The sequence below is a fragment of the Panthera pardus genome, unplaced genomic scaffold, assembly GCF_024362965.1.
Source record: "Panthera pardus isolate Hobbes unplaced genomic scaffold, ASM2436296v1 HiC_scaffold_21, whole genome shotgun sequence".
Classification (NCBI taxonomy): Eukaryota; Metazoa; Chordata; class Mammalia; order Carnivora; family Felidae; genus Panthera; species Panthera pardus.
In genome coordinates this window covers 44,742,946-44,770,671 of record NW_026526777.1, presented here as the reverse complement: position 1 = coordinate 44,770,671, position 27,726 = coordinate 44,742,946, and the positions used below count along the sequence as shown (strand labels likewise).

The window sequence follows — 27,726 nt, the reverse complement described above, 5'->3', positions numbered from 1 at the left end:
GCTTTGGATTCTGTCTCTCCCTCTCTCTCTGCCCCTCCCCTGCTTTTGCTCTGTCTCTTTCTCTCTCAAAAATAAACATTAAAATAATAATAATAATAAATAAGATCTTTAAAACAAGAAAGTGGTATACTAACATCTCTTATTAATGTTCCTGTTTTTCTTTTGAAGTCTCCATAGTTTCTGTTGTCAGGGGTCGACAAACTACAGCCTGTAGATCCATTGTTTGTTCTTGTAAATAAAGCTTTATTGGAATACAGCAATGAACATTCATTTGCATACCACTTATGGCGGCTTTTCTGCTACAAAGGCAGAGTTATAAGTATTTGCAACAAGGAGTGTCTGGCCTGTGAGCCTAAAATATTTACTATCTTGGTCTTAAAGAAAGTTTGCCAGCCCCTGTACTATATGAAGGTACATGGATATTCACATTTATTGTTTTCTTGATGTGACTTACATCCTTTACCATTATAAAGTATCTTTCTTTGTCATATTTAGTATTTTTTTTGGCCAGAATTCCACCTTATTTGATGTCAAGATTATAATTCTTTCTTTCTTCATCTTTTCCAATTGACTGATACATCTCTTCCTTTTTAGGTGTTCTTTATAACTTTGTTTTAGATGTCTTATATACAGCATGAATTCTTTTTGTGATACAATTTTAAAAAGGTTTTGTTCTAATAACTGAGTTAAATTCCTTTATAAGTAGATTGGTTTGTTAAACTTTTAAGGTAGAAACAAGTTTTGTATACATTATTTGAAGACTTCTGAAGGTACTCTCTTTTGTGTAAGTAATGGTAATGTTAATCCAAAATAGGTAAAAATACCTTAGATTTTCAGTTTCATATTGGGAATCATTATCGTCACCTTCCTCTCGAGTGTATGTAATGCCAGTACCACCGATTAGCAATTTTGCTGTGATTCGAAAACAAACTTGAGAGGAGAATGCAACTGAATTATTGTGTAAATTGAGATCGTTGTTAGGGATGTTAAAAGACAGAGTTTACTTCTTGGATAACTAAAAATGAAGCCAAAGAAAATTTCCAAAAAGATTAGTTAGCCTACTCTGGCTAACTTACTCTGGCTTAGCCTACTCTGGCTTAATTCATTTTCTGCTTATACAATTTTAGTACAACCACTTACAGATTCTACTATTGGCCGAGCCCTGCTTAAGGAACTAATGACACAAAAATGATTTTTTTTTTAAATATTTTTCTTTTTAACCTTTATTTTTGAGACAGAGAGAGACAGAGCATGAACAGGGGAGGCTCAGAGAGAGGGAGACACAGAATCTGAAACAGGCTCCAGGCTCTGAGCTGTCAGCACAGAGCCTGACGCGGGGCTCGAACTCAGGGACTGCGTGCGAGATCACTACCTGAGCCGAAGTCGGACACTTAACCGACTGAGCCACCCAGGCGCCCCGACACAAAAATGATTTTAAGCAGTATCTCTCACTTCAGAATCCGTTGTCTTGTTTGGACCATGAGGGATATCATTTTCATATATACATTTCTTCCCCCAGAACTGGCCATTCACCTTTCAAATAACCCGGGCTCTTTGGGATTAGCCCCCTCTTTCTTTGGATGGTTACTGAGATATATTGTTCTTTCTCTCACGCAGGGTGGCCACGGATCACAACGTGGATAATACAACAGAAATACTCAGGGAGTGGTTGAAAAATGTACAGCGGTTCTATCACTATGTGGAGTGGAGGCCTATGGAGGAACCAGAGTGAGTAGCAAGATATTTTGTGAACTATTTATCCCTACTCCCTTAAGCAGTTTTCCAGCCAGGCAGGGGTCTAATCTTGGAGGCACATATAACTTCTTGGTTGTCTCTGTACCTAGTAAGTTACAAGGACCTGCCATTTCTTCCTTTGACAGAGCTTCACATTTCTCTCTTCCTCTTTACCCTTGCAGCTACCAGCCAAGTTCAGGTTCTCCTTAGTTCACAAATAAATTGCCCCAGCATACATGGTAAAATAGTTATATTATTTATTTACATATATGTATAAATATTTTGTATTTGATGGGATCATAGTGAAAACTTGGCATAAATTATATATATACCTTGTTTTTTTACTTATATTTTCATAATCATTCCATAGTGATAATTAAGGGGTTTCTTCATTATTTTTATGACGTCTTAGTATTCATTGTACGGAGGGACATAATGATAATGAATAGTCAGTCCCCTACTGATGGACATTTAGGTTACTTCCTCCCGTAACCATAGCAATTTCTTAGTTGTTTCCACCTTCAAGGTCATTCTACATACCATACTGTCAAATCAATTTAACTAAAACCCTAATGACATGGTTTAATTTCTCTGTTAAAAGGACTCCAATGGCTCTCCAGTACCCACAGAAAGAAGTTCAGTATTTGAAATGAATATTCTCAGTTTTTGAACTGAGGTATTCTCAGACTTCTATGTTTTAAAGACTCCATGAACTTAACACCAACAGCTGTGCATCCATATTGCCTGCTTCTTCCAAAAAGGAAACTGCTTTGTCTAGAATGTTCCTTGTATTTTCAACCTGAAGCTGTTACTCATGCAGGTTTGTTCTTCAGGAAGGCCCGTTCTGTCTTCGAAACCAAATTTTATGCCAAACCCCACCTAGCTGTTCCTAATCGTTCCAGTTACAAAAATCTACCTTTCTCTCAACACGAGTGTTGCTATTTTCTACTTCATCCTTTTTGACACGGCAATACACTTAACTAACTTTGTTAACTAACTATGTAATTTATGCACTTTTTTCTAAGTAAGTTTTGGGTCTTTTGGCAGAGCTTACAGTATACAAATACTTCATATTTTTCCCCAGTGCAATGTTCTTGGCAGGCACTAAATTAATACTTGTTGGATGAACAAATGAGTGAGTGACAACATGAATAAGTGTATTTAAAACTGACTATTGTAAATGTTCCCAAGGCCACTGCAATTCTAGCTTAAGAAATTGTAGAAGTAGAATCAATTGAGTTGCCTGAATTTTTGCCCAGGATAAGTCATTTGTTGAAAGCCAAATTTGTATAATAACAATAATAATAATAATAATAATAATAAATGTCATTCCAGAACAAGTTTTTGGGTTTTGTTCCTTTCGAGATAATAGTTTTACTATATATGTATACACATATATATCTCAAATCCCAGCATATGGTCCACATATCAAGCAAAAGTTAACAATGAAATTTGAACACTATAAAAGATTTTGAATGCTTTTTTGGAATTTGGCCTGATTAGAGTGGCTGAAAAGACTATGTACCTACCTTGTACCCTGGTCATTTTCTCTGTACCCAGGTTTTGACTAAATATATTGTATGCCAAGGTCAATGGGAAAAATATTAGTGAAGGCATTTGGGGGCAATATATTGAGAAAAACAGGACTTCCACCGGTTTTCACTGAAGCAATAATTGCAAAGACATCTTAGAGCATTCCTGTGCATACATAGGTTTATTAATCTTATTTCCATAATTACGTTCTCATTGTTTTTGTGGTTTTTCATTGTCTAACACAAATGTACTGCCAGCACAGCTACAAGAACTTGAAATGATGGCCAGATTGGGGCTACTGTGACAGTATCAATCCCCATACCAGTTGGAAGCCTTCAGAAGTGTTCTTGAGGGGGTGCCAACCCACTTGCTGATGTGGCCTGTTTTGTGGATGTTGATAGAGATTCCAATGACATTATATCTGCTCCACATTCTCACTCTACCTGGGATAGATCAATGTGTTAGGCTCTATGAAATTCTTTACTGATACTTGACCAAGTAAATGTAACCTTTGTTTTTTTCTGGGAAACTCATATTTTATGCCGCCAGGTTTTTAAATTTATTTGATGGCAGAATATATTTGAAAAGTGCTTAGGAACATGAGCTCTGCGGTTATGCCTGGATTCAAATTCTGACGGTGCCCCTTATTAACTATGTAGCGGTTATGCCTGGATTCAAATTCTGACGGTGCCCCTTATTAACTATGTAGCATTAGGCAAATGACTTAGCCAGTCTATACCAATTTCCTCATCTGTGAATTGGAGAGAATGGTGGTACTAACCTTGTAAGGATTCAGTGGGTTCTTCTTAGAACCCACTGAAATATTTCATATAAGGATTCTTTTTTTTCTTTTTCTTTTTTCTTTTATTTGAGAGAGAGAGAGAGAGAGAGAGAGAGAGAGAGAGAGTACGTACAAGGGAGAGGGGCAGAGGGAGAAAGAGAAGGAGAAAATCCCAAGCAGGCTCCGCACTTAGTGCAGAGCTCACCGCAGGGCTCTATCCCACAACCTTGGGATCATGACCTGAGCCGAAATCAAGAGTCAGACTCCCAACTGACTGCGCCACCCAGGTGCCCCTCATATGAGGATTCTTGTGCATGGTAAGCCACCAGTTACTTAATCCCTCCTTCTCTATCTGTAATATGAGGAAGATGATAAAAATAGCATCTACCCCCTAGAGCTGATGGAAGTTGAAATGAGTTAGTGCATATAAACATTTAGGACAGAGCCTGGAATATATAGGCACTCAATAATTATAACCTATTATTATTGCTGTTATTATTATTATTATTATTATTTTAGATCTTACCCTGATGAAATTGGACCAAAGCATTGGCCAGGCTCCCGGTTTGCCCATGTGATGAAACTGCGGCAGGCAGCCCTTCGAACTGCGAGGGAACAATGGTCAGACTACATTCTGGTAAAAACAGATGTTTGATTTCTTGACAAATGTTATGTAGAATGTGTCCAAATCAATTGCTCACAATCTAGCACTGTGGAAGCAATTAAAACCATCTTTTGTTTAGGAACCACCTCCCCCACTTTTTAATAAAGGCACAAGGGATAACCTGGGGAACTTAATTTTGGGGTACCTGGATTTTATCTCAGACCCATCCCTGACATGCTTTTTCAGTGAGGAGGCACATAAGCTCCTGGATTATTAAAAATATTAAAAATTCTGAATCCTTTTAGTTCATAGGGAATGATCTGGGTAAAGAAATAGAAGTCTTTCTTTTTCTTTTTTTTTAACGTTTATTTATTTTGGAGAGAGAGAGAGCATATGTGAGGCGGAGCAGGGGTAGAGAGGGAGACAGAGGGTCTGAAGCGGGCTCTGCACTGACAGCAGAGAGCCCGATGGGGGGCTCGAACTCACAAACCCGAGATCATGACCTGAGCCAAAGTCAGACATGTAACTGACTGAGCCGTACAGGGGCCCCAAGAAATATAAACATTTTTTTATAATGTGTATTCAGTTTTGAGAGACAGACACAGCAAGAGCAGGGGAGGGCCAGAGAGAGAGAGGGAGACACAGAATCCAAAGCAGGCCCCAGGCGCTGAGCTGTCAGGACAGAGCCTGATGCAAGACTCTCAAACCACGAACCATGAGATCATGACCTGAGCCAAAGTCGGACTCTGAAACAATTGAGCCAAAGAAATTTAAAGATTCTTAATTTTGTAGAAAATGTTCCAGATATAAGAAATTAATTCTATAAAAAAGAAAAGAGTCAAATTAACAGCTCTGAAACTCTTGCTCCTGAGTGATTTGGGGGAATGGAATCCCTTCTTTTTTTTTTTTTTTAATACAAAGGATTATTGCCTACAACAAACAGCACATCCACCAGCATGCCTGTGGCATCACACAAGTGATGTATGGGCTTAGATGGATGTTCTGCATACAGTGGTTTTGTGTTGCAGCTGAGGAATTCAGAGCTCAGGGAACCCAAATGCTTCTATAGCAAGCAGTAAGCAAACCTGCTCTTTCTCTGGGAAGATATGTTACCTCATCCCTAAAGGCTACCAGTTGCACAAACAACCCTGAGAAATGTCCCAGTTAAAGAAGCAGTCAGGGCACGGCAGGGTAATGGTGTCTCTTGCTTGACTTCCGGGTTGCTCCCAATTATTCTGGGTTCTCATGAAGAATTTCTCTCCATGAAAAGGTTCCATCACTTTTCTTAGAACTTTCTTAGAGTGGTCCAGAAAAATACTGGACTTGATGCTTAGGAACCCATGTTATATTCTGTCCTTATCCTCCAGGAACCTATCTTAATTGGAAGAGAGGACAGCTTCCTAGGCAGCAAGGAGCTGGAGGCCCATTTCCCTTCTGAAAATTGACAGGGGCTTTTTTCTTCACAAGTTTATGGGAATCAAGTTCTTCATCTGTAGCGCCCCAAATCCATTTAGTTCTTTTGGTGAACATTTTACAGTACAACACTAGAAATAACACCAAAAAAGCAAAGACAATATTGTTTCATTAGACTTGTCAATATCTGCTCTCTATTACTGAACTCTAATTCCTAAAAGGAATACTTTTCACCTAGGTCCACCCCCAACCCATAACCACAACAAAAACCATCCCAATAATTTATCACATGCAACCTTTCAAGACAAATAATTTCATATAAGTCTTCAAGTTGATGATATTTAATATTGTAAAGCTGTTTAAATGTCGTTAAAGCACACAAATGATGAATCACATTTTCTTGGTAAACAGATCGACTATCATAAGAATGAAAGCTTCTGATTATTTGTATGTGTGTGTGGTAAAATATACATAACATAAAATCTATCATTTTAGTTATTTTTAAGTGTACAGTTCAGTGAGATTATTTATTTTATATAATAAGCTCTATGGTTAAACTATCCCTGTAAATGAATCAGTGTTAACATGGGCTTCTTCTGAGAGTGGGAAACAGCTTCGTGGGTTGATATAATGTACTTTCAGCAAAAATTCTACTTGTAACATTAAAATGGCATTGATGGATCTGTTTGGGGCCATTTTGGCATGATTAAGACAACCTAAATAAGTCTGTTCATTTGTACCTAGGCTAGGCACTGTATGAGTGCATGGGGATGAATCTTTAAGAGCTCTTGGGAGCTGTTAGTGGTTAATAACCACTAACCAAGGTGTAGGCTGGGTGCTTGTTGTACCCAGTATGGTAACCCCAATTTATCGCTTAGTGCCTTAGGCAGAGCTAGACATGAGGGAGTTAGTCTAAATGTATGTGCCTGAATGAATACCATCCAGCTTCAACAGGTTTCAATAAAGAAGAGCATAGATAACTGGTTCTGTGTCTCATGAGCAAGTTTCTGTGATCCCTCAGAAGTGTCGGGTTTGTCTTGAACCCGTTACTAAAAAGTACTTTTTCGCCTGACGTCTTCTTCTTCTTTTCCTAGTTCATCGATGTTGACAACTTCCTAACTAATCCACAGACCCTCAATCTAATGATTGCAGAAAACAAAACCATTGTGGCACCCATGCTGGAGTCTCGGGGTCTGTACTCTAATTTCTGGTGCGGAATCACACCTCAGGCAAGTCTTTGGCTAATGAGTTAATAAGACATTGAGTTTTAAGAAGGCAGCCATGCTGTCAACCATAGCCCTATTCACCCTTGTCTCATTTCCTCCCTTAAAACATGTGTGTCACTGTTATGGGAACAAGCATGTTCAGGAAAGGAGGTGAATCCAGGTCCAATACATAATAATTAATACATAATTTTGTATTAATGGGTTATGAAGAAAATATTCTAACGAGCTTAGCCTTAGATGCTTTAAATTAACCAATAAAGTGTACTGGTATTTGTACTTTTTGCCTCCCTGATTATGGGATTTTTTTTTTTTTAATTAGGGATTTTGGCGTTGTTAAAAGTAATGTAAGAACACTGTAGAAAAATTGCAAAATGGAAAAAAGTAAAAAAAAAAATTATGTGAATTCCCACCACTCTAACATCATGGATAACAGCTCACATGTTTTTAATAACGGTATCACCAAGTTACTTAACCTTTCTCTTAGTTTCAGAAATATTTAAGTTGTTCACAACTTTCAACTACTATAATGACCATGATGATTACTGTACATTTTTCTGTGTTTAATATTATTGCCTTAGGACAGCTTCCTAAAAGTAGAATTACTGAGTCAAAGAGTAATAATAAATATGTTGATGACCTTTGATACATGTTGCCAAATATATTTCCAAAGACATCTTAATAATCAGAACTGCTGTGTGGCTTGTTTTTACAAAATTTAAGGGAAAAACAAAATTTTAAAGTTTCATCATCTCTCTTTTCCTTTGTAAAATCTTCAAAGTCTAGAATGTCTGGCTGGTTACATTTTTTTATTCTTTAGTTAATAAATTAGATAAAGAGATAAATTAAACTAATGGAGATAGTATGTATCAGTATGGAATAAAGATGTGCTAAGGGGGGAAAAATGTATGTTCAATGTGTTCTCATGTTAAAAGGGCTAAAGTCTGAGTCCTTCTTTTATATTTGGTTTGGTTTTAGATACAGAATGAGTCCAATGTTGTGCCGAGAAATGTTTAATAACTGCCTCTCTGCTGGGGAAAAGCCCTGATTGGCAGCATGTGGCAGTTTGCACCAGGTTGGGACTCCCACCATGCAAACAACCTAAATGTTGTTGAAGCAAGGGAAAGGTGAAGTCATTGCAGTATAGCCACTTGATGATGCAATTATTTAACATATGCAAAGCCACTGTCTGTGGTGTTTTAGAATGGTGGGAAATCGTATGATTTTTTTTTTTTTTTTTACAGATTTTAAGCTACCAAAATGTCAAGTGGCTTGCAAAATTTCTGAAAATGTAACACACAGTGGCTCTAGCACACTGCTGGGTGAAGCATCCCTCTTTGGTTATAAATGTTTCCTGCAGTTGCTACAGATTTTGCATGCGTGTTACCCACATCTCTTTTAAGGAGACATTAAGTTCATATGTATAAAAGACATTCAGTTCCTTGGGGAGAAAATGTTTTATTAAGTTCATCTAAATTCATACACTCTCAGTTAATAATGTGCAGTGTTTCGCATGGTAGAGTCACTCAAGGGCTGTTTTTAATGAGTTATGCATTGACACCAGGAACAAGGGTAGATTGCTTTAGTAACTACAGCCTCTAGGTTTTTATTATCTCCTTATTTGCTTTAATCATTAAAAGCAAACAGGAGAAATGTGCTCACTTATTTTGCACAGTAAAATAGAGAGCAACTTAGGGGCAATTCTAATTTTTCTCCTTTTTTTTTTTTTTTTTTTTTGGCTTTCTACCATGCTCAGTCAGTCTTCTGCTAGGGTGGGAACAGAAACAGCCAATGACTTCATAAGCTTAAGGCAGGTCTTGGTTTCCAGAGGCTTTAAACACAAAATGACCCTGGTGTTGTCTGGCCAAGAACAGGAATTATTACCAACAACATTCATTTTTTGTCAAAAAATACCTCTCTCACCTCTGCCTGTCTGCAGGAGGCATAGTAATTCGTTCTCTCAGTCTCTTATTTTCTCTGCTTCCTTCCCCTCACTCTCAGGATATTCAGTGACTCATCATCATAAGTTTTCCAAAATTCTCATTCTGAAAATATTGTTCCTAAGTAGTCTAGAACTCTGTATTTCACATGTGTCCTTAGCAGTCCTTCAAAGAACCAGTGTTTCCTTTATCCCTTGAAAGAATGCTCATAAATTGAAAGATGTAAGTAATCCTTAAGTTAAAGGCTAATAAAAAATTGTAGTAATATGAGGTGCCTGGGTGGCTCAATTGGTTGAGCGTCTGACTCTTGATTTCGGCTCAGGTCATGATCTCACCATTCGTGAGCTCAAGCCCTGTGTTGGGCTCTGCACCAACAGTGTGGAGCCTGCTTGGGATTCTCTCTCTCTCCCTCTCCCTCTGCCCCTTCCCCCCAAAAATAATTTTTTTTAAATTGTAGTAATAATAATACTTCCTATAACGAATTACAGTTGTCAAAGTGTCTTCATAGACCTTATCGCATGCAATCCATTCTACAACCCTGTAAGAGAGACAAATAATTATCCCAGTTTTCAAGGGAAGAAACTCAGCTCAAAGAGGTTAATCTTGGGCTGAGATCAAACAGCTAGAGGAAGATTAAGATGACTCTAAAACACATCATTTAAGTTCTTAACTTGTGATCCTTCTATGTTATCACATGGTCAGTGCTCAGGCTGGCTCAGCTAGAACACTTCTCTAGGCACTGAAGGGAATGTCAGAGAAGTAGAAGTGGCTGCAGTGCCTCATGTGTGGGTCCTGACATCACAACAGAATGGGTGATCATAAAATATGGCGACCATGTGGGAACTTCTGTAACCACCGAGTGGGATGCCCTTTAGAGTGCTGGCTTTGTGAAGCCTGACACTCATTCCGTGAGCATGCTGTCGCCTAAAACATTTTTCGAGATGCCCTTCAAAGCTTCCTGATACCTTTTTTTTTAAGTTTGTTTATTCTGAGAGAGAGACAAAGAGAGGGGGAGAGAGGGAGAGAGAGAGACAAAGAGGGAGGGGAAGGGAGAGAGGGAGAGAGAGAATCCCTATGTGACAGCACAGAGCGGGACATGGGGCTCAAACTCATGAACCATGAGATCATGACCTGAGCCGAAATCAAGAGTCAGACGCTTCACCGACTGAGCCACCCAGGCGCCCCAAAGCTTCCACATACTTTTAATGCCTTCACGCATACATCATATGTCTTCATCTTTTCTGGGACAGATTTCAGCTTTGGCAATAGTCAAATTACAGTTGGTGCCACTGGAGTGTAAGCCCCAGTGGGCCTCACATGTCGTGAGGGCTAAGGCTGGGGATGCCCATTTGCTGGTACGTCTCTAGCATCTAGCACAGCGCCTGAGTCATGGTGGGTATTCAGCAGAGGAAAGAACACTTTTGAATGAACAGTTAAGTTGGGGGAAAACAAGTCGGGTCATTCCAAGTCAGTGTGTTCAAAACCACAGAGTAAGGGGGTTGGTTGTCCTGTGTGCTCATCCAGAAGGAACTTTCAAAAGGAGAACCCCCCAAAAAAGTGTGGAGCTGTGGCAGCTTCACCGGAATATTGAATGAGGAGCTGCAGTGGCAGTGGAAGCCCCTAGCTGTGTGTTTAAGTAACTTGCATATTTAATTAAAACCATTAGCCAATATAATACAGTGATTTTAATATTAGCCAATATTTGTTGATGCTCTCTTGGTGCTAGGCAGTATTCTAAGCAGTTTTCAGATTTTACCATACTTAATTTTTAGAGGCAACCCCATGGAGCAGATAATGCCATCATTCCTGTCGTACAGATGAGGAGACAGGCACAGCGAAGTTGAGTAACCTGACGTACAGACGATAAGTAGCTGAGGTGGAATTTGAACTCAGGCAGCTAGACACTGGACCCTGTGCTTTTAACTGCTCTGCTCTACCAGTTCTGGTTTTTTTAAATTTTTATTTATTTTGGGAAGAGAGAGAGAGAGTGTGTGTATGAGCAGGGGAGGGATAGAGAGAAAGGGAGACAGAGGATCCGAAGCAGATTCCCCACTGATAGCAGAGAGCCTGAAGTGGGACTCGAACTCACAAACCGTGACATCATGACCTGGGCTGAAGTCGGACGCTAAACCAATTGAGCCACCCAGGCGCCCCTGCTCAACCACCTCTTAATTCTATCAGATGGCAACAGAAAATGTACTTTTATAAGATCATTAAATCCAGAGATAATGCTGAAACCCAAATTATTTCTGAAAACAAGACCCTGAAGTACTATTTCATATGTAAATAGCATTTCTTGAACTCAGTTGGAAATCCTTAGGCCAAGATAAGAAGAGGGGCAGTGACTTTGCTCGGGGGACTTCTCCTTAACTGGTGGGGACTTAGGAGCAGTCCGCCTGGCAGAAGACGGGGAAAGATGAAGCCCTCAGATTGGAGAACATAGCCCACCTATTTCTCTTTTCCAGGGCTTCTATAAACGGACCCCAGACTACCTTCAGATTAGAGAATGGAAGAGGTTGGGCTGCTTCCCCGTCCCCATGGTTCACTCCACGTTCCTAATTGACCTCAGGAAGGAAGCCTCTGGCAAGCTGATGTTCTATCCCCCGCACCAGGACTACACCTGGACCTTTGATGACATCATCGTCTTTGCCTTCTCCAGCAGGCAAGCAGGTACTGTTTATGTTCAGTCGTTCCGTCACCATGGAAACACTGCAGCTAACCAGCTCCTTTGGTTTGTGCCTCTTATTATACTACAGTCCTATATAAAGCTTTTTTTCCCCAGGCAGTATTAGAGACAGTTGTTTGCGGTAACCATACCAGCACCCTCTTTATCGTTGTCCAGGTGAGCACCGATGACCAAGAGCCAGGGCCGGCCCCTCCCCAGAAATCCACTCTCTTCTTTTTGAGTGCTGGGAAGACAGTACCTGTGGGGAGAGCCATGAGCAGGTGATTGGTTCTCGATGGTGCTACTGTATCATTTTGTTCACTACAAGGAATTTTTTTATTAATTAGGAAACTGTGACAGTGGCCCAAAACAACACTGGCAAAGACCCCAGACTTTAAAATCAGAAGTTTATTTCTTCTTTAAAAAGTCTGAGCTGGTACAGTGGCTCTGTTCCCTAAAGTTTTCAGAGACCCAGGCTTCTCTGTTGCTTCCCCATCCTCCATGAGGTGTCATCCTTAATTGTATGATCCAAGATGTCTCATCAGTATGGATGCATTGTAGCCATTAAGTAAAAACCAGAGAGGGAAGGCACTTCTTCATTTAAGGAGTTGAACATATTGCTTCCATGCATATCCCATTAGCCAGAACTTAGTCACAGGTCAACACATAGCTGTAAGCGAGGCTCAGAATGTGCTCTTTACTCTATGCAGTCTAGAACCTCAGTTCTCTTACTCCAAAAGAGGAGAGGACAGGCTTATGGAGGCACCTAGCAGCCTCTGCCACAGTACTCATAGAAGGAAAGGCAGAGCCAGACTTAAGGCTTTCAAGAACCACTGGGAAGCATTTCCATTGGTGGGACTTAGGAGGAGTCAGCCTGTGCAGGCTTTTTGAGGAAGACAAGTCAGTAGGAGGCTAAGTTTTTTCTCTTGTGCCACCCTGCACATGCAGTCAGGGAGGACTTAATTCACGAAAGCAATTCAACAGGAAGTTCCACGACATTCCTGAAGCAAAGCTGTATTTCAGACCTTCCTGAGAGAAGTCAGGTCCCATCATCAATGAGCCAGAAATGTGCTACTTAAGTGCCAGCAGAAGCGAGTTTAGAAAGTAGGTGAATGGTGAATAAACTCATGTGGCCGTATAAGTTAGGGTGGGTGAGATCAGGACCCCAGGCAGCTGAGACAGCTTGCTGGCAGGTGAGAATGTTAATACAAATTCAAGCCACAGCTCACAGGTCAGGCTATCTTAAAAGCCGTAGGTGTCCCACTCAGCAGTTGTAGATTTGGTAGGAATGAGAATATTTGGTAGACATGTGGAAGGCTATTTTCCCTTGGCTGCTAGAGCCATTTAGACCCTTTGGCCAGGTGTAGGCATTCTTTAGCCCCGTGTCAAGGCAAAAGCAGGGTTCTTATCCTCATCTAGATTGAGAGTTTTCATGAAGGTTCTTGTGTCAGTGTTAATGGAAACTGCCTCTTTTAACATGGCCTGTGATTTGCTCTGACTTCTCCAGGATGGGAAGCAGACTCAGGGCCTTCTCATTCCTTTCAGTGTGCCAGTCCCTTTGCTTCAGAGTTTGCAGTAAGGGTGTTCCAAGAAAGTGAACTATTCAGAAGTACAATAATGGTCCTTGCCTAACAGAGTTCTCATTTACAGTCATTGCATAAGGTGTTATTATGACCCATGCACTAAATTATTATGATGTAGTTTTTCAACCAACAACTGTATTTGGGGCTGGAAGAGTGACACAGGCTGGATAGGAATTTTTCAGCTCTGTCCTGTGCGTGGCCTGTTCACTCAGACTTCATTTCTTAGTGGTCACACTCCCCTTAGGCCTTCCCAGGACATTGAAGGTGGAGAGGCCCAAAGCTGTTTGGCGATTCAGTTGGGGAGAGAGGAGGTAGAAAAGAAAGGAGAGGGAATCGATACTCTAGGTTTTGCCTTTGTACCTAGGATCGTGTTAGGCTCTGTGCTACTTGGGGAGATAAGATCTTTACATGTGGAAGCATGAGTAATAGCTGTCAAACAGGGAAAGCTGAGGGTCACATGGGTGGTATAAACCGTGAACAGGTCTGGGAGTCAAGCAGGAAAGAATCACTGTCATTTGGGGGAAGGAAAGAGCTTTCCTGAGTCTTGTGGCTCCCATGGTGGCACTTGAACTTCTCTTAAAGTATTTCCAGGAGAGATAAGAATGAGCCTGTGAGTCCTGCACAGCCCATGGATGCTTTTCCTTTCTGACATCCAAAGCAAATCGCTTCCCTTCTCCCTCGCAAGAGTCTTGATGAAAGATAATTTGTGTTCTCTTTTTCTCACTCTGTGAAGCTCCCTAGCTGTGTTTCATCCTCTGAAGTATCATTTTTTAAATGTCCAAAAGGAAATAAAGGCTCTACATGTTCCTGGCCGGCCCATCTAACCACAGACCTTGCTCCTTAACCTTTCACCTCTGACTCCAGTCGTTGCGATGTGCGGTTGATGAGTGGGAGGCGCAACCCAAGTGTGGTGGTGCCCTGAGGTGTAGCTGCTGAGCTGGCCCCAGAAGAGAGCACAGGGGTCGCAGAAGAGTCTCTGTGGCTATAGTGAAGCCAGGGTCAGGAGTTCACGTCCCGTTGTGGCCAGAGATGTGGGCTTTGTGTCATGGCCACAGGAACCATCTCTGGCGCCAGCCAGTCATCTTCTGAACGTCTGCTGTTGAGTCAAAAAAGGCAAGAGATGTGGGTGACGGGCGTGCATCCCTGCCTCCTGCACATCGCTGGTAGTAATCAGAAGTGCTGGCCACGTGCAAAGATGGCAACCAGAGTCATTACCAGCTCTCAGCCTGGGCTTCAGAACCCTGGGCAGATAGAAAGATACTTGGCATTGGCTCTTTAGGGACAAAGGTTTTGTGCTAATGACTTACTGTATGGCCTTGGACAAGTCCTTGCCTCTCTGGATCTGATCTTTCATCACCGAGGATAAAAATAAACGTATCAATCCAAGTATAAAGGTACTAATGAGTACAAGAAAATGTTTGCTATTTTCGTATGACAAGCACAGAGCTTCGAGGTGAAGTTTCATTTACCATTCTTTTTCACAGGGAAAGAAAATTGTTTCCTCCAGAAGTAGCCTTCACTGAGAGTACCAGATTCCTTCATAGACTTTAACTAATTATCAACACGTTTCCTTTTAAAATTGTTACGTTTTTATCAAATTATCCATGGACATAGTTGAAAGAGTTCAAATAGTCCCCCAAGGTTTATTATAAAATTAGAAGTCTCTTGTACATCACCCCCCTGTACCATCATTTCCCTCTTCTAGAAGAGAGATACTTTTTTTTTAAGTTTATTTATTTATTTTGAGGGAGGGAGAGAGCAGCAGAGAGAGAGGGAGAGAGAGAATCCCTAGCAGATTCCACACTCAGTGTGGAGCCTGACACGGGGCTTGATCCCACGACGCATGAAATCATGACCTGAGCTGAGATCAAGAGTCAGACACTTAACCGACTGAGCCACCCAGGCACCCCAGAGACCGGCACTTTTAACGCCTCCAGATGATGACAGAAGTATAATATAATGTCTGTGTTTCTAAATAATATGATTGTGTTGCTACCTCTCGATTCTCTGGTCTTACTTTGGATGTGATCTATTGACTGTCCACCACAGAAGAGGGGGAGGTAGCTCTCTCTCCTGCCTGTGCTCCCTCAATGCAAACACAGTCCTCCCAACACTCTGTCCTCCCGATAGAGTTCCATGGCAATTTAAGACAGATCGATGGCCAGTGTTTTTGTTGTTATAATATGTGAACCTAATTCGAAGCTGAGCCACTTATGGACTATGGTTAGTTTTCCTTCTATATTTAACTGAATGACTGCCTTTTTCCCTTAGTTTGATTATGACTAATACAATCTAAAACTAAGCCCTAATTATCTAAAGCATCTCTTAGAATGGTCAGATTTATCAGATGTTCTCTTTTTGCATGTTTGTGAAGATTTCTCTTCTGGAACCTTCTGCTGTTGTCTGAGTGGTGCCACAGCTCTCAACCCGGGATGCCCTTCCCTTGTCCCGTACCTTGACCCTCCTGTCAATTATGTCTCAGGGCCTCCTTGTTTTCTGTAATCCGCCCCCTCTCCTTTTCCTTCCTTCTACTCCTCCTCCTTCTTCCACATCATCCAGTCACTTTGTGAAAAAGTGTGATGGTAAGTAAATATCTATGACCTTGCTGTGTGAAAATGCCTTTCTTGTCCCTTCACATTTGATGGACAGCTTGGCTAGTTCTCATCTCCCCTTTTTACTGAAGCTTTGGAAAGTTGCATGGTAAGATGATTTACCTAATTAGGATAGAGAGACAACGTAAACATGAAATCATTTTCCTCCCACTTCCTGAACTCATCGTGACTTTGCAAGGGGGTACATTTTCGTTTGAAGCGACCCTGAAGTATTTGTGTAGGCAAACAGCAGAATTAGTGTGTTTACTTGGTGAAGCAAGAGAAGTGACCACTTTTGCTGGACCAGCCCTGATTTGTGCCAGACTCAGTGAGGAAGAGGCTAAAGGCTCTTTTCTTCCCCTGTTCTTCTCTGCTAATGCCGTGAGACAGCATCACCTGGTCTGGCAGGTGATACAGCTGACTGGAGGAAATTTCATCTGCACAACATAGAGAAGTCACTATGCAGATAATTCTGTCTCTGGAAAGCATAGATGATTATGGCCATTAACAAATCAGAAGCTTGGACACACGGATCAGAGCTTGGCAGACTCATTCTTTCAACTAAGCAATCTTTTCATTAGTCAGGACCGTCAGTTGTCGGATCTTTGTGAGACCATCTTGATTCCTATATTCCTAATTTTCTGGTTAAACACAGATGTTGTGCAACTCTTGGAGTTAGTCACGTGGGGCCTTGGAACCAGTGCTGAATACAGGAGGACTGAGGCATGCTTCTGGCATTGTCATATGACAGATGCTTAGCAGGACTTGAAATGCAGTCTTTTTGTCCCCTTACGAATCCGTCATACAAGTTTCATGTCTGTTGGTTGACTCCAAATCCATGCCTGCTAAGAGAAATAAAACCTTGGAGAACTGTGGAGAATTCTAAATTTCCTTCTTTTTTTTTTTTTGTTTTTTGTTCTCCATATGCTTAGATTTAGCTTTAATAATCTGTCAGCCTCACAGGATTTTCCTGTTTGCTTTCATATCAAATGTGGATTTCATTCCTCATCTTCTTGTTATTTCCTGTAGGCGGATTACAGTGTTCCATTCTGTTCTCTGGAATGGGAATTCCTTGCCTCCTTTTGATCCCTTCGTGATTTTAGTGCTCATTTCAGACCACGGGTATGCTTTTTCTTCAGAGAGAAAAAAATCAATTTCCTCTGAGCTGAAGAGTGGCCCCCGGTTTTTATTAGCCCCCAATGCTGCATTAAATTTTCTTACTAAAGAGCATTTTTGAGGTCTACGGGCAGTGTCTGAAACAACTACTTATTCATTTCCAGTGCCAAACTCAGCTTTAGCCACAGTCCGAGCTTTTTTCCCTTAGTTGTCTCTAGAGAACCAAGAACCGTGTTTTCTGATTGGTTGCTTTTGTTTCTCTCTTGGGTCCTCAGGCATCCAGATGTACCTCTGCAACAGAGAACACTATGGCTACCTGCCCATCCCCTTGAAGTCCCATCAGACCCTGCAGGAAGACATAGAGAACCTCATCCACGTCCAGATAGAAGCAATGAGTGAGTGACCCAGGAGCTCGGGTGATGGCTCTTGCTCCATTGCCACCGTGACCACACCAGCCACCTTTCCCTTCTCCCAGGACTGTGATCTCACAGTCATCGTCTGCCTTGGCTGAACTATAGCTATTCATTTGTTAATTTGTTCTTAAACTTTTCCTTTGTGACATATGAATATGACAAGGTCTGCCTTTAGGGAGCTTCCGATCCAGGTGGAGAGCTGGGTACGCAGTAAATACATTTTGTACAATATCAGAAGGGCCGTATTGGTATTTTGTGGTATAGATTTAAATTCAAAACTTTTATGCTTTCTAATTATATGACTTTGGAAAAGTAATCTAACCTCCTTAGTTATGAAATGGAGATAAAGCTTTAGTGTTTGGGGCAAATTCTCCATTCTATCTATCTATGTATCTATCCATCTATACTTTATATAAAGTCTAATAACAATAATTATGACTTCAACTTAATAATAGGTTATCATGTAACAGATACTATGCTAAGCATTTTTTGTATATTGTCTCACTAACCCAACAACAATGACAGGGTTTTTATTATCCCCATATTAAAGATGAAGAAACTGAGGTGTAGAGAGAGAGTGTAAGTAACTTGCTCTAGATCTTTTTGCTAAACAAATGACAGATTGGGATTTTAACCAGTCTTGCTATCTGCAAAACTCACATCCTTAAACACTGCATCGTTATTGCCTCTGGGTCTAGAATGATGTCAGAATTTGGTAAATGCTCAATAATCACTCGCTATCATAATTATAACGTATAACGTTCAGTGGTGGCTAAAGGAGAAGGTAATGGCAAAACCCTGCCTAAGGGAGGATGTTGGAAATGGCTTCCCAAAGGAGGGAATATTTTCAGTTCATTTTCATGCAGCATCTGAGAAATTCTGTTATTCATCACTGGAGTATAGGAGGTACGTCTGTGGGCAGTAGCGATGGTTGGGGAGACACGGCAGGAACTGAGGCTGGAAAGTGGGCAAGAGCCCAGCCAGAAGGACCTCTAATGTATAAGGTGGTGTTTGGACTTTTCCTGAAAAGAGAGGAGCTCTTAAAGGGATTTTTATCAGAGAAATGTCAGGTTGAAATCTGGATTTCCAAAGGCCACCCTCATGGTAAGGGAAGTATGGCTGGAATGGGGGGGGGAGTGGATGGCTCAGGCCAGAGGCAAAGAGGTCGTTTTTGACATTACATGGTAACCTAGGCAAAAGATGGTGAGGATCTGAGCTGGGGCAGGAACAGGGGGAATGGAGAGGAAGGAAGAGATTAAGAGAACCTTATGACATAGTCTTGAAGGGATTTAACCAAGAGTCTGTAGCTGAGCAAAAGGGAAGCAGAGAACAACTTCTAAGTTCTGACTTGAGTGTTTGGGGATAACAGTAAGAGTTTTAAAGGGTATACAGCATGCAGAATTAAGGAGACATTTGCAAAGAAAAGTCATGAGTTCGTTTTTAGACCCATTGAGTTGCCTGTGAATATCTATTTCCTGCTCCCCACCCTCAGACAGTAAATGCCTTTTTTGTCATGTTCATCTCAAAAAGAATGGCAAATAAAACCCAAAACCAGCAGAAGATAGAAAATAATAAAGATTAGAGCAGAAATCAATGCTATTGAAACCAAAACAAACAAACAGAACAGATTAAATCAGGAGCTGGTTCTTTGAAAGAATTAACAAAACTGATACACCCCTAGCCAGTTTGATCAAACAGAAAAAGGAAAGGACCCAAGTAAATAAAATCAAGAATGATAAAGGAGAGATCACAACCAACACAGCAGAAATACAAACAATAATAAGAAAATATCGTGAGCAATTATATGCCAATAAATTGGGCAATCTGGAAGAAATGGACAAATTCTTAGAAACATATAAACTACCAAAACTGAAACAAGAATAAATAGCAAATTTGAACATACTCATAACCAGTAAAGAAATCGAGTTAGTAATCAAAAATCTCCCAAAAAATGAGTCTAGGACCAAATGACTTTCCAGGGGAATTCTACCAAACATTTAAAGAAGAGTTCACACCTATTCTTTTGAAGCTGTTTCATCATGTTCATCTCAAGGCATAGCCCTTTGCCTGTCACCTAGTAGACACCCAGTAAAGATTTGTTGGCTAAGTGAATGAATAAATGAACACATGGTTTTAGGTTGACATGCCCAGTGAGTAGATGGAGAGATAAGTCCATCAAGCCTAAAGATGTTGAGTAGGGATTCCATAACAAGATAATGTGATGTCACAGAATTTCAATAACACAGGAGCATGAGATGTGGAAGGACATTCAAGTATGGTAAAGACTGAGAAAAAGTCCAGTGGAGTTTTTCAGATAATACCCATGATAAGAATGGTTTCAGAAAAGGCTGAATCAGAACTCAAATTGTTGTAGAAGTAATTAAGAAGCAAAGAAATAGAGAAAAAAGCAGAGAATTTTTTTTAACAAACATGTTTGGGACCAGAGGGTAAGGAAGACAATAATAATTTAAAAGAGTCATCAGAAGTTTTCTTTAAATAGCAGATTCTCCTACTGTATTTATATAAGCTTCTGTTTGCAAAATATCAGTCTGCTCAATATATGGGGAGCACATCAGTGGTGCTGAGCAAAGTACATGCACAGACTATACGTGGGATGAGTGCAAGCACTCCTCCCATCACAACCTCTGCATGCTGATGTGCATGATAGCTTGCAAGCCATCCAGTCTTTCCTCATCTCAGTGTCCTGGGTTTGAAAAAGGCAACAAGAGACACTATTGTTCTCTAAGTATGTAGAGAATAATAGGGATAATGTAGAAAAAAATCCCCAGCATTCATGGCGGGGGGTGGGGAATAAGGATTGACTAGGGAGTTGGTGCAGTTATAGTATTTCTTGAACCAGCCCATAGGAAGTTCCTTTGTGAATTTCTTTAACACATACTGTTTCTGCCTATTGTCTATGTTCTAGATGAGGGCAGCATCTTACTGCCTTTTATCCCAAGGACCCAGCACAGGACAGGACATATGATTGGTACCAAACAAGTATTTGCTCCAAGAATGGCCACACAAGCAAAAGAACATGAGGAAATGGATGAAAACTGTATTGCAAAGAGCACTGAACCGGAATGCAGCCTAATGAATTTCAACCCAAGCCCTGTCACTTCTGCAGGGAGAATTTTCCACAACCCCCCCCCCCCCCCCAGAGCTTTAGTTCCTGTATCTGTGGAGTAAGGATAATAGCACTTACTTTGCAGGGTTGGGAGGAGCAAAAACAAAACAAAACAAAACAAAACAAAACAATGTACACCAACTCCATACAATATTGAAGGGTTGCTGTTATTAGGACTCAGTTTGACCTTGGTAATGTGTCACACACACACACACACACACACACACACACCCGCCATCACTCCTGTTCCGTGCCTGCCAGACTTGACTCCAAGTAGATGCCAGCTCAGAGCAGGCCAAAGACTTACCTTCTCTTGTTTTCCACCATAAGACTGAGAGCACAGAAGCTTCCCTGTGTGTAGAAGCACACACATTGTCGATAAAGTTTTTTAAATTATATAAATTATAAATATGCATGGCACAATGCTACACAAGTAGAATTCATCTGAAAAGAACCTATAATTTATAGCTGCCATTTCTAATCTCCCAGTGCATACCAGCTCTCTTGCTAGGCACTTTATATGTGGCATTTTGTTTAATTCTTGAATTTACCTTCGTTAGTTATAATTCTGTTAAAATTTCAGATTCTGAATTTTAAAAGGTAGAACATAATTGGAGTAAGAAAAATAATTAGAAAATAAACCTGTGAGGATAGTCATGCAGAAATATAGACTGGAGGCCCCTGTAGGATTAAGGATTAATAATGAAATCATATCTGTCAAGTGTCCTCAGGAAAAATGGGCCAGATGTTAAATGCATTTTGCACAGCATCTGGAACCCAATGAACAGTAAAGAAACAGCTGCTAATAGACTATACCAATTGAAGCATTAGAACAGGAATTATATTATATTTATGTACAAACACTGAATGCCTTCCTACAATCTATGAGGGTACTGGGGATTCAAAACATTTTACAACCAGGTCTCTGTTTTGGGTATATATATTTAACTGGAGACACGGGACAAACATAAAAAAGACCCCAAGGATGCAGGATAGTGCTTTGTGAAAGGAGAAGATTTAAGGGCAATTGGAATTTGGAATAGTGAGAAATTGTTCGGGCAGGTGTATTCTCTGAGAGCTTCAAGTCCTGGTGGTTGTCAAGCTGGGCTTTGCTAGAAGTGTACAGTTTAATGGTGAGGGCACTATAACAGAGGAAACTGAGCAAAGATACTCTTCGAACGCACTCTCACTCTACACGAGGTTTGGCTTTAAATAATAGAGGAAAATGAAGTTTGAAGGTTAGGGTGGCTTGACTGTCGTGGTCCCTGAATGCTTCACTAAAGCAGAACGCCATCCAGAAAGCAGTAAGGAGGCAAGGAAGGTTTTAGAAGGGAGAGTCAGGCTTTAAGTACTAAACACTTACTATGTTCCATGGATTGTTCAAGATGCTGGGGATACAGTAGTGAGTAAAATCAGCAGAAGCCCTGACATCAGCGAATTTATATTCTAACACGAGGTGCAGACAATGTATCGAGGGAGCAGCCACATGAATATTTGGGGGAAGAGTGTTCCAAGCCGAAGGAACTACAAAGGGTGTTTGGAGAGCTGGTAACGCTCCGGGAGCAAAAGGCCCATGTGGTTAGAGTACACAAAATGAGGAGTTGAGTAGAAAGAGATGAGATCATGAAGGAAGAAGTGTCCAGATCATGCAGAGCCTTGTGACCACAGTAAGGAATTCAGATTTTATTCTAAGAGTAACGGGACTCCATGTGGGATGGGGTGGGGGGAGTGGCATGACATTATTTATACATTTAGAAAGATCATTCTGTCTGGGGTGTGGATACTCGAGTATAGGAGGAGCGATACCTCTCTCTTGGTGAGAGGAGATGGTGGTTGGGATGCAAGATGTAGCAAGGAGGTGATGAGGAGCAGGTGGGTTTAGGGTATGTTTATTGGTAGAGCCAATGGGACCTACAGAGAACCAGATGCAGCCCACGAAGGAAAGCAAGGAACCCAGATGACACCAGGCTTGTGGCCTGGCATACCATTTAATGAAACGGGAAAAGATTTGGAGAGGGAAGTTTTGGTCATGTAAGCTTATGATATTTTTTTAACATCTGAATAGAGAGGTTAAGAGATATTTGGATAGGAGTCGAGTTCAGGGAAGAGACTCCATCTGGAGACAGACATCTGAGAGTCATCAGCATTAAAAGGACATTTGAAGCCATGGAACAGTGTACACTTGTTTAGTAAAAGATCATAGAAAGAGAAGAGGGGAAGGAAGAGGACAGATCCTTGGGGGGAGTCAAACAGCCAAAAAGCTGGAAGGAAAAACTGAGAAGTGTCTCGGGAAGGAGACAGATGCTGCTGAGAAGCCCAGTAAAATGAGGATAGGGCAATTCTCATTGGTTCTGTCAAGATAAAAATCTGTGATGACCTTCATAAGAGCCACTGCGGTGCAATGATGAGGACACCAGCCCATTGGAGTGAGCCAAAGGGAGGACAATGGGGAGATGGGAAAGTGGAATCTTGTTGAGATGGGGAGAGAGAGATAGGATGGTGGCCGAAAGGGAGTGAGAGATCAAAAGCGAGGTTGTTTTGTTTTGTGTTTGTTGAGATAGGGTTTTAGCATATTTATATGCTAACAAGAAGGATCCACTATATAAGGAGAACCGGATGATGTAGAAGAGAAGTTAGTTGTAAGGCTGAAATCCTTGAGAAAATAAGAAGCCTTGTCATCTAGGACAATTTTGGAGAAGTTGTCCTAGGTGGGAACAGAGATGCTTCTTCCACTCTAGCAGATGGGAAGACAGAATGTGTAGGTGCAGATGAAGCTGGCTTTGTGCATTGGAGGTAGAAGGAAAAGGTAGGTCTACTTCGACTTTGAGCATTTTCTTTATGAAGTACATAGTACATCAGCTTGAGAGAGGTGCTAGAGGCTTCAGGAGGGAGGACAAGGCATAAAACAGATCTTTCAGTGAGTGGGAAAGTAGATTTACTATGGAAGTACAGTTGCATCATTTGGCAACGTCGAGTGCCAATTTGACATCTGTGGTTGTAATTTTAAAGTGATTCAGTCAACACAGTTGTGTGAGTTTCTCTTTGCAGTATTCTTGGTGCTGAGTAAGTGGGTAATCAGGTACAAGCAGGATTGTGATTTTGCCAAACAAGATTAGTGGAAGCAAATGAAGAGTCTTTACAAGTGGGTCAAGAGTGCTAGCCCATTGGATTGGGTACCGATGGACATGAGGACCTGAAGGATGTGATGAAAGCAAATGTGGTAGTGAGTCACTGAAAGAGTGATGCAAGGACCTAGAAGCAGCCTGTTGGGTGGGTCACCATGTGGATGCTGAGGTTTTAATAATTAAATTATGGCAGGGACAGCAAGATTGTGAGCCAAAGGCTGTCATTATCGGTGGCTGAGGGGGCATGACTAGGAGAGAGAGGGTGCTAAGATACACTTCAGAGAATCTGGGAGTTTTGAGGGATGAAAGGAAAACAGTTTGGAGTGAGTTGGGGGAGGTGAGAAAAATCAGCTTCTACTCTCACAGGTGACAGGGAGGCAGCGTCCTTAAAGGAACACCAAGTGTTTAGTTAAAATAAAAAGATGAAGAGACATTCAGGAAACATAAGGGACCAAAAATGTCAAAGAGCTGATGAACTACGGACTGGAGCTTCAGAGATCAGAGGGAAAGAGCCCGGGTAGGGTGGGAGGTAGGAGATTGTAACAACAAGGAGCTAATACTTGCTGAAAGCACCGTGTGCATCACTCTACATGTACTTACTCATTTCATATGTTAGGAGGTATATAGAAAATTTGAGAAGGTGCTTCCTGTACAGAAAATTGGGGGGTGAATGATGGGAGGTTAGATCTTATAAAGGTGATAGAAATAAATGGGCTATATGTGGCATGAGGAGGTTCGTCTTGCAAGCCAGAGCATGAGGTGATGGGAGGTCTTAGGTGCCCATTCTCAGTAACAGCATTTTGGAGCAACGGAATGTCATGTAAAGGTTATTAAGATTATTGCATGTGAAATCAGAAGGTCCAATAACCTTACCAATTACTCACTATTTGATCTTGGGCACCAGTTTATTCACTATTTGACCTTGGGCAAGTCTACATCCGGGTGGGTCTCAATTTCTTCATCTATAAAAACAAACGACCAAAAAAATAAGTGAACCCAAATGGTGTGGTTGACTATGAAAGCCCTTAACCAATTGCAGACTGTCAGGTGTGACTATTGTGGTCACGAACAGCACCGTGCTTGAAGAAGATTATTTTGACCATAGTGTGCGTAACAAGTTAGAAGGAGGCGAGACTAAGTGCGTGAACGAGTGTTAGAAAAATATTAAAACAGCCCAGGCATGGTGAGTGAGGACCTGAGCTAAGGTCGTAACTGCAGCAATTGAAGAAGTTCAGGACAACTTTTGGATTGTGATGAAATGATTATGATTTAGTTAGGATTTGGTGCAAGCCCGATCTCTCCGAGATTTCGGGTTGCATGACTGGGCTGGTACATTGTACACTGGATGGTGTGTGCCCCAATATGGACTATAGAAAAGACAACAAGCAACGGTCACCCAGGAGCAAAGACTTAGCTAACTGAGCCACTGTGAACTCAGTCCAGTTGCTAAGGCCACCTTGATGCCAGTGGCTACCAAGGACCAGTTTTGGGGGCAGGCAGAGTGGGGGCGAGGGTCCAGGAGTCAGACTTCGGTTCACCTACCAACCAGTTCTATTAGCTCTGTGACCCTGGGCAAGTTATATTTAAGCCTCTGTTTCTTTATCGGTAAAAATAGGGACACTCATACTTATCCCATAGTACCTGTTGTGAAGATTAAAATAACTGGGATCACATGTGTGGAGGGTGTAACCCAGAGTTCAGTGAGTAATAGGATCTCTACAATAATAGCTGTGATGCTTATTCCTAGATCTTGAAACTATCTAGGAGCCAAAGAAGCATATTTTCCCAATTGGTGGTACAGTGGGGGACTGTGTCTAGGGAGGGATTCAGTGAGGGATTGATACATTGGGAATGATGGCGTCAGAAACGACCCCAAACCGAAGCTGGTGTACAGGTTACCTTCGACTTGGATGAAACAAGGACACGTCCCTTCTCCTGGCATAGTCAGTTTTATACGTCTTACTTGCATCATTCTGTCTTTCCCAGTGGCTTAGCTCTGTCTTCAGTGACAAAACCCAGGCATAGTTCTCATATTTTTGCTCAATGGTGGCTTCTAGGAGCTAGCCACTTGTGGCTTTGGGGGGACACTTGTCCTGTGAATGCGGTGACTACCCATGTTTGATGGAAGCAAAATGGCAGTCTCTTTGGCTGAAATGTTAAAGCCACCTAGCCATGCGAGTGCCAGACAGAGACCAACAGCATGAAAAGGGTAACTCAAAATATAACCCCCTCCCAACTCCCAGTCCCAAGGAGGGAGAGCCAGACAGCTCCTCAAACAACATTGTGAACAAAAAGGAGTTTGTATGTGAAGTTTCTTTCTCTTAAAAGCCTAACTCTGTACATGGTGGCCCCTTGATCAATATTTGTTGATTTAAAAAAAAATTAATGAGGAGCGGGGTAAAGTAGAAAGGAACAAAATATTCTAGGCTCCCAGTGGAAACAGAAACACATGCACTGTGTACTCACGGAAATGTGACCATAGGGGTCAGGGTTGAAGTCATGAGACCAACACCTGTTGGGTTTGGTTTAGGAAACCTGTCTCACCACCTTCTAGAACTTCATGTCATTTGATCACTGGATCACATCCAGGTGACACTGGATGTCCTGGTTTCTCTTTAATGTCCCAGGGAAGCATGAGTTAAACAAATAATACTCTATGGACAGTGTCTCAGTCAAAAGGGTGAAGAGGTTATGCTAGGATATCAAACAGTGACAAAATTCCACAGGCTGCATACAGCAGTGGCTTACTTCTTCTTATGCAAGGTCTACAGTGGTCCTGGTGCCCTTCTGGGTGGCTGTCCTGCATATGTTAGCACAGCATTCTAGGCTACTTCAAATGTGGGATTTCTCCTTTATCAACATCTGCTACTCTGGCCATTGTGGTGGGGCTGGGGTGGTGGGGGGCGGGCGGGGGGAAGGGCTTGCAGAGCTGAGAAGCAGCAGTTCACGAGGCCATGACCAATCTCAAGGGTGAGGAAGTGATTCCTCTCCTAGGCCCGGAATGGAGGAGATGGGTACTGCTGAGTAGTAGTGAAGGCCACCGCTTCACTCCTCTCGGTTACCAGCTCTGACTTGGTTTTCTTTTTATTATCCCTTTAAGGAAAACGAAATGAGTACTTTGAATTTACAATTCTAAAATTCTTCAAGACCTTTTCAGGTTCCTCACTCAGCGTTGATTCCGACCTTTCAAATGTGTAGTTCGCAAAGAGAACTTTTTTGGAGTATCAGATAAATAAATCTTTTACTACTTAAGATGTAATGCCCCTCCCATCTGGAAATTTACCTGTGAGCCCTGTACCAAGTGCAGGGATGTGGTTTGGCCCCCAGAGGCGAGTTTGTGTTAAAATAAAGGACCTTTTGCATACCTGTAGCTAAACCTGCCTGGATGGGATAAAAATAGCCCCAGACTTTGGCCCTTTAAAATAGACAGAGAAGGCATTATTTAGAAGAAGTCTGGCCCAGTTCTGAGGTCTTTCATTATAAGCCACAGTAAAGTAATAGCTTGAAAGTTACTGAGTTTTTACTATGCTAATTTACTGGGATGAGTGCTTTGCATACAGATCTCATTTAAATTTTACTACACCCTAAGAGATACACTTTTATTATCTTGATTTAACACATGAAGAAACAGGTTTGGAGAGGACACTTAACTGACTCTTCCAGACCTTCACAGACCAAGGTTTGGATTCAGGTCATCTGACTCCAGAGCCTTCACCCTTAATCTTTACCCTTAAGGGAAATGGGGCGAATATTCCAGTCTGCATATAAATAAGTGTTCTCAAAACCCTGACCATTAGGGTTCCTGTATAGCCACTCAGTCTTGGAGAACTGCTGAGTGGTTACCCCCTGTCCCGGACATCCAGGTGGTGTTCCTAGAC

General features: G+C 41.4%; 1 protein-coding gene across 2 annotated transcripts in view; it reads left to right on the top strand.

Moving 5' to 3' along the window:
- COLGALT2 (collagen beta(1-O)galactosyltransferase 2) overlaps positions 1-27,726 on the top strand; it is a 110,932-nt gene that overhangs the window by 64,075 nt on the left and 19,131 nt on the right. For both annotated transcript variants that reach the window (XM_019427212.2, XM_053909182.1), the window contains exons 2-6: positions 1,618-1,728; positions 4,568-4,685; positions 7,160-7,294; positions 11,694-11,898; positions 17,459-17,578. In XM_019427212.2, the coding sequence (XP_019282757.2) occupies positions 1,618-1,728; positions 4,568-4,685; positions 7,160-7,294; positions 11,694-11,898; positions 17,459-17,578 (689 nt within the window). The remainder of the gene's footprint in view (positions 1-1,617; positions 1,729-4,567; positions 4,686-7,159; positions 7,295-11,693; positions 11,899-17,458; positions 17,579-27,726) is intronic.